Raw genomic sequence first — 7,789 nt, forward strand, 5'->3', positions numbered from 1 at the left:
AGCAGATTGAAGAACAGTCAACAAGAATAGAAATGATCGAGCAGAAACTTGATCGTCAGACCGTTGAGGTAGATCACAAGATAGACAAATTAAAGCGAGAATTGGAGTACATGAAGAATGCTCTTGCCAGAAGGTGGTTGTGAAACGCGAACTTCAACAGCATGGTGTACCCCAATGCTGGATTTGTGGTAAAAAAGGCCATCTACGTCGTGATTGTAAACACCACCTAAAAGATAACTACTGCCGAAATTGCGCGACAAGATGGCGCAAAAGAAGAGAAGATGATCCTGTATCACGATCGGCCCTTTCTAACGAAGGGGTGGAAAAGCTAATAAGAGCCAACTTTGTGGGGCAGAGGTTGGCTAATAGAATTGACGCCCCCAGTACCGTAATTAACGTTTCCAGACTACATCGAAATCGAAACGACCTATGGCCGAACGGAAAAGTTGATCAACGAGAATGTGTAATTACAGTCGACACCGGAGCAACAAAATCGATTTTAAGATCTGATTTGGTACCCAATCTGAAGAAAGAGACTTCTAACAAATACATCCTTCGAACAGCTACCGGAGGAACAGCACCAGTCTATGGAAAGATTCTCCGTACTGTTCAGCTAAGCGACTTGTTATTCGAAAGTTCATTCTTAGTCGACGAATGCATAATAGGTGTCGACTTTTTGACAAAATATGGGTTCAAAATTGGCTTAGAAAAACGCATGGGGGATAGCGACGAAAAATGCATTCGAGTGACAGTCGGTTGTGACATAGAACTACCTGAATCATCTGAAAACATCGTATGGGGCAAGTTGAATTGTGATCCTGGGGGCCACCAGTTCTATTTGATGGAGCCAACCTCAACGACAAATGTACAGAACGCGGTCATTGGAAAATGCCTGGTAGAAGCGAACGAAAATGGTCTTATTCCTGTCAGAATAATGAATACCGCTAAACACACTATTAAAATTAAAAAAGGCGAAGAAATAGGTAATTGCCAATCAATAAATTTGGTGAAATCATTAGATATGGAGCAACAGGAAAAGGTTCTACCAACTGACAAAGGTAGGCTCAAAGAACTTACCAAAAATTTACTGGATGAACTCAATTTGTATCAAGAAGACCGTCTAAAAACTGAGGCGTTGATTGCTGATTTTGCAGACGTGTTTTCAACCGGTGACAATGACCAAGGTAAAACAGCTCTGGTAACTCACCGAATTGATACTCAGGATTCGAAACCGATCCGACAAGTACCACGACGTCTTCCTCTAGCAAAACAAACAAAAGTAAACAAAATGATAACGACAATGCAGAATCAAGGCGTCATCGAACCGTCATCAAGTCCCTGGATTTCGCCAGTTGTTTTGGTAAAGAAGAAGGACGGCACTACCCGTTTTTGCGTTGATTATAGGAAGTTAAATGATGTGACTAAAAAGGACAGCTATCCGTTACCGAAGATTGATGACATCATGGACACCCTATCTGGCTCAAGTTGGTTCTCTACGCTTGATTTGAAAAGCGATACTGGCAGGTAGAAATCGACAAGAACGATCGCGAAAAGACAGCGTTTTCTATCGGATCGGGGTTGTGGCAATTCACCGTCATGCCATTTGGATTGTGCAATGCTCCAGCTACATTCGAGCGAATGATGGAATGTGTATTGCAAGGTCTTAACTGGAAAACCTGTCTTGTCTATTTAGACGACATAATTGTTCTAGGAAGAACATTTAATCAACACGTCGAAAACTTACGGGAGATCTTCACAAGACTTCGGGTGGCAAATTAAAAGCTGAACGTTAAAAATTGCAGGTTATTTTCTAAAGAAGTTAACTATTTGGGACATGTGGTATCTTCAGATGGAGTTCGAATCGATCCCAGCAAGATAGAAATTGTGAAAGACTGGCCAACTCCAAAGGATAAAAACGAATTGCGCAGTTTTCTGGGATTGGCAACGTACTATCGACGTTTTGTAAAGGATTTTGCAAAAGTTGCCAGACCTCTCCACCAACTTACCGAGAAGGACCGAGTTTTCAACTGAAATACCCTATGCGACTCAGCATTTGAAATGTTTAAAGTTGAACTATGTGATGCTCCTTTGCTAGCATATCCAGTTCGTGGCAAGACGTTTGTGTTAGATACTGATGCAAGTAACAACGGAATCGGAGCCGTTTTGTCACAGCATATAGACGGAGAAGAAAAAGTGCTAGCGTATTATAGCAGAGGATTCACAAAGCCCGAACGAAACTATTGTGTGACTAGGAAGGAGTTACTAGCAATAGTCAATGCAAAAAAACACTTCCACAAGTACCTTTATGGACAGAAATTTCTTTTCCGAACTGATCATGCAGCGTTAAGATGGCTCCTCAACTTCAAGGATCTTGAAGGACAGATGGCCCGATGGTTGGAACGTTTACAAATGTACGACTTCGAGATCGTGCACCGCAAAGGAACAACTCATAGTAATGCTGATGCTCTCTCACGTCGACCATGTTTACCAGGATGCAAATATTGCTGTCATCACGAGGAGAAGATACAATCGGAAGACATAAGAGCAACAACAATATCAGCGGATGATGGTTGGACACCGACGGATCTTGCAGATGCACAGTTTGCGGATGAGGACCTACAACATCTGGTCACATGGAAGAAGGAGGGCAAGCGACCGGACTGGCAAAGCATCTCAGAATATAGTGCCGTGTTAAAGGGTTATTGGGCTCAGTGGGACTCATTGTATTTGGAAGGGGATTTGCTGAAACAAAAATGGGAATCAGCTGATGGATCAAAACACCGCTGCAAGTTGTAATACCAAGAAGTAGAACGACCGAAATCCTTGATGAAATGCATGGCGGCCCTTCTGGGGGACATTTAGAAGTGAACAAGACCCTTGACAAAATACGAGAAGGATTCTACTGGCTTCACGTTAGAGAAGATGTAGAGAGCTGGTGTCGAAAATGTAACACATGCGTTTCAGTCAAAGGACCCAAAAGAAGGCTAAAAGGAGCAATGCAAATCTACAATGTTGGAGTCCCCTTTGAACGGATTGCTATAGATATTGCTGGACCCTTTCCGGTATCCGATTATGGAAACCGTTACATTCTGGTTGTAGCGGACTATTTCAGCAAATGGCCTGAGGTGTTTCCAATACCCAACCAAGAAGCATGTACCGTCGCTGAGGATATTGTACTCAATTAGATTAGTCGATATGGTGTCCCATTGGAACTCCACTCAGATCAAGGTCGAAATTTTGAGTCACAACTGTTTGGTGAAATGTGCAAGCTGCTGGGTATAAACAAAACTCGAACGACACCTCTTCACCCACAGTCAGACGGTATGGTGGAACGATTCAACCAAACCCTGATTGAACATCTGGCTAAAGTAGTCGACGAAAATCAACGGGATTGGGATCGTCATATACGTTTCTTATGGCATACCGGAGTGCTATCCACACAACTACTGGAGAAACGCCATCAAAAGTTCTGTTTGGGACTACTTTAAGAACTCCACTGATGTGAAATATGGCGTACCACCTAAACCACACCAACCATTAACAGAATACGTGGATAATCTTCGACAGCGATTAAACCATATCCACCGTTACGTACGCCTTAAAATTATGAAAAACACGGAGGCGGCCAAAACCAGATACGACTTGAAAGGAAGCAGTGGCGGTTTTGCTGTCGACGAATTAGTTTGGCTGTACAACCCACAGTGAAAGAAAGGACGTTCTCCGTGGACGTCTTTAGTGAAATTCGTGATTTTGAAAATTCTTGACTCTGTGATTTTGTGAATAGCGATTTGGTGAATTATTTAAAGCGATATTTGGTTTGTTGACATTGTCATAGCGATAGATTTTGAACAATTTAAAAGTTAATTGTTGCGTTAATTTGAATTGGCTAGAAATAAACGATTAGTTGATTTTCTTCTGTATATAAAGTTTAATATCTAATAACTGTTTGGAGTATTTTTTTCTATCGAAGATTTGAGCCCGTCGTATATCGGTTTCGACAGAGAAACAATATATATATATATATATTTTCCATCTCTCTCGAGAATTAGAAGTTATATATCTCTCTCCATATATATATATATATATATATATATATATATATATATATATATATATATATATATATATATATATATATATAAGTTTATATATATATATAAGTTCATATATATATAAGTTTATATATATATATTTATATATATATATATATATATATAAATATGTTTATATGTTTTAATGGCGTTAATATGTTTGTAGTTCGTTTTTTCGATTTTTCTCACTAAAGTTTTTTGGTGAACGTTTAGTTTATTAAAATTCAAAATAAACTTATTTTTCGAATTCATGCTGCAAATAAGGCCATATTTCGATTCCGAATGAATCATCATCAGTGCTCCTTGCTGTATATATAGGGAAATATTGACTTTGTCAAGATGAACTTTGACGTTGTAAAAATTAACTTTGGTGTTGTAAAATTGAACTTTGATGCAAATTAGGTGTCAGGTTTCTTTATTGGCTGGTCATCTTTTTTGGTCTCCTTTTCTTCATCGATAGCATCATATTCTTCTTTGTCACTATTTACGATGCTAGTTTTTATTACTTCTTTGTTTTCGTTGTTGGTTAAGCGCCGGGTTGGAAGTGAGGTTGTCATTTTTTGTTGTATATTTATTTTTGGTTTAGTGATGTCAATTAGGACTGCTTCTGCAATTTTAAGATGCGTGATAACTACGACTGTCTGTAAATTGCTGTCACGCGATAGGAATTTCCCCGCTAGTAAGCGTAACTAATTATAATAATAAATTCAATAATGTCGTCCGGTAGTCGCTACTGTTGTACGAAGTGTACAATAAAAGTTCCAAGTAAAGATTTGTTGTCATGCACTTGTTGCAAGACTTTTGTTCACAATAATTGTGAAACTAACGATGATATTCTTGAAATTTTGAGAAGTGTTAAAGGTTTAAAATGGTTTTGTCAACGTTGTGTTGATTTGTCTCAAGATGTTAGTTCTTTGGCTAAGTCAATGGATGCGTCTAAAAATAAATTTGTTGCTCAACTAAATGAAATAAATGATAGTAACAGAAAAATAAAACTTGACGTTGATAGCATAAAAATGGTTGTTGACCATAACCAATCTAAACTTGACGAACTTGATCGTTTCGATACTGTTTTACGCGAGGAAATTAAAATGTCTAAAAACGAAATAAAAGAAACATTTTCTAGCATTGTCAGCAAGGAAGTTAAATTGAATGTTGAAGTAATTAGAAGTGATGTCAAATCAATCCAGAAAACTTTACAAGAAGCTAGTGACGCTAAAGAAAGAAACAAATTTATTGATGTTTCGTTTAGATGAAAGTGATGATGATCGTTCCAATGTTTTGAAAATTTTAAAGCACTTGACAGGAGATGTTTCAGAAAAAAATGTAATCAAAATAATGAGACTGGGAAGGAAATGCGAAACTGTTGTTAGACCCATTTTGATAAAGTTGGATTGCGTTTTACTCAGAGACTCAATAATGAAAAATGTATATAAATTCAAGTCGTTAAAAGAATTTTCACATGTTGGACTGAACTATGATTTAACAAAGGATCAGAGGCAGGAATACAAATCATTTGTTGATAAAGCTAAAGTTATGGAGCGAGAAGAAAACAATCAAAATTTTTGTTCAGAGTGAGAGGACAGGTAGGGAGATGGAAGATTGTAAAAATACAGAAAAAAACCAATGTTAATATAAAATATGTCAAGAATTTAGAAATAAATGATAACAATGATAAAGACTGCAACATAATAAATCGTAATTTAACACTAGGTTTATTGAACATTCGATCATTGATTTCTAAAACTGATACGATCCATGATTTGATTCATGATAGGCTAGATATTTTCGTTTTAGTTGAAACTTGGCTCGGATCTTCGAATAACATTTCTGTTAAATCATCAATGCCACCAGGATATAGTTATGTTGATTATTTAAGGATAAATGATCCTCACCATGGGGGTTTAATTATTTACTTCAATAATGAATTTAAGTTTAAGAAAATAGATCTGCCAATATTTAGTTCATTTGAAGCACTTGCTGTTAAATTATTTATTAGCAACATAAATTTTGTTCTATTAGCCCTCTACAGGCCAGGATCAGTTTTAGTTAGTAATTTATTTTTTGAAGAATTTTTATGTTTACTAGAAAATATCACTTCTTTTAGTTTAAATATCATACTTTTGGGTGATTTCAACATTCACCTTGAGAAGCAGGAAGATCGTCATACTGTAAATTTATTGGAAATATTAGAAATGTTTCAATTAAAAAATTGATCGATGAACCGACTCATGAACATGGAGGTATTCTTGATCTGATTTGTTTTCAAGATTTTCAGATTTCAGATATTAAGATTTTTCCCAGTGGGACTTTTCAGACCATAGTTTAATTCAGGTTAATATACCATTAACTCATAAGCGTCCTAAAATAGTCAAGAAACAAGTTAGATCCTGGAAATACCTAAATGAAAGCGATTTCATTAAATATATACAGACTTCTCTATTATCAAGGTCTTGCCAAAGCAATAATATTAATATTGAGTTTGATATGATGAGTTCTGAACTCAAAAAATTGGCTGATGCAGTTGCTCCACTTCGTTTTGCAGAAGTCAGATGTGATGTTAATGCTCCATGGTATGATGGTGAATGTAAATCTTTCAAAAGACTTTGTCGAAAGAAAGAAAGGAATTACAGAAAATATCAGACAGAGAAATGTAAAAATGAGTGGATAGCAGCTTTGAAAAATAAATCTAGGCTTTTTTCACAAAAAAGAAACAGTTATTGGAATAGACTTGTTCCAGACAATAGTGGATCTTCTAAAAATCTATGGAATGTTATTAATAAAGTCCTTTGTAATCAGGTCACTGGTCAGTCATTGAGTGAAATTATTGGTTTAGATTCGTCTCAATTCTTAAAGTTTTTTAATGATAAAGTAAATAAAATTAAACAGTCTACCAATGTGTCTAATTGTCCGACTATTTGTCAAGCTCAGTACAATGGGAATTGTTCTTTTCCTGACTTTATGCTTTTAACAGAATCTAACGTTAGAAAAATAGTACTCAGTTTGCCATCAAAAACATGTATGATAGATGTCTTTCCGACCCATATTTTAAAGAAATATTTATTCATTGTTTTCAATTCAATTCGTTTATTTCCTCAAAAGAGGGGTAAACTAAAAAAGCAACCAAATGCTTGTAAGAAAGTCACCCTATCCAAATAAAATCAACATTGATCAACAAAAATCAAAAATTAAAATAGTTCGACAAAAATCAAGGATTAAACTAGATCGAAATAAATCAAAAGTTACTGAACTGCAGATTCTATTCTATTAATCTTATGAAACAGAGATATAGTTCAAAATGAGTACATAAAATTAAAGTTTTGAATTTAGGATTCTATAGCATTTCAATAAATTAAATGATATGAAACCAAATATAGTTCAAAAGTAAGAGTACATACATATATACATACCTACATACGCACATACATACATACATACATACATACATACATACATACATACATACATACGAAACGAAACGAAACGAAATAATTTATTTGACCTCAATAAAGAAAATAAGGTGCAGGTTGACTGTGAGGAGTTAGTATAAAACTCATCGAGCACAGCCACCTAAGCCAAAAACTTCAGATGTTACTAATTGATTACAAAAATAAAATCATCGGGCACACCCATCAACAAAAAGCTTCAGATCTCTAAATGTTATATATTAAGTTCACGTTGTTACTAGTTGTTCGTAA

At 35.8% G+C, this 7,789-nt stretch overlaps 1 protein-coding gene across 1 annotated transcript; it reads left to right on the forward strand.

Moving 5' to 3' along the window:
• Positions 1-4,804: 4,804 nt before the first annotated feature.
• HELRODRAFT_173095 (hypothetical protein) lies at positions 4,805-5,669 on the forward strand (the record flags this gene model as incomplete). The annotated part of the gene is made up of 2 exons (XM_009019714.1): positions 4,805-5,251; positions 5,388-5,669. The coding sequence occupies 2 exons, from the start codon at positions 4,805-4,807 to the stop codon at positions 5,667-5,669; spliced, it is 729 nt and encodes a 242-aa protein (XP_009017962.1).
• Between the last annotated feature and the right edge of the window lie 2,120 nt (positions 5,670-7,789).

This window comes from Helobdella robusta, assembly GCF_000326865.2.
Source record: "Helobdella robusta unplaced genomic scaffold HELROscaffold_25, whole genome shotgun sequence".
NCBI lineage: Eukaryota > Metazoa > Annelida > Clitellata > Rhynchobdellida > Glossiphoniidae > Helobdella > Helobdella robusta.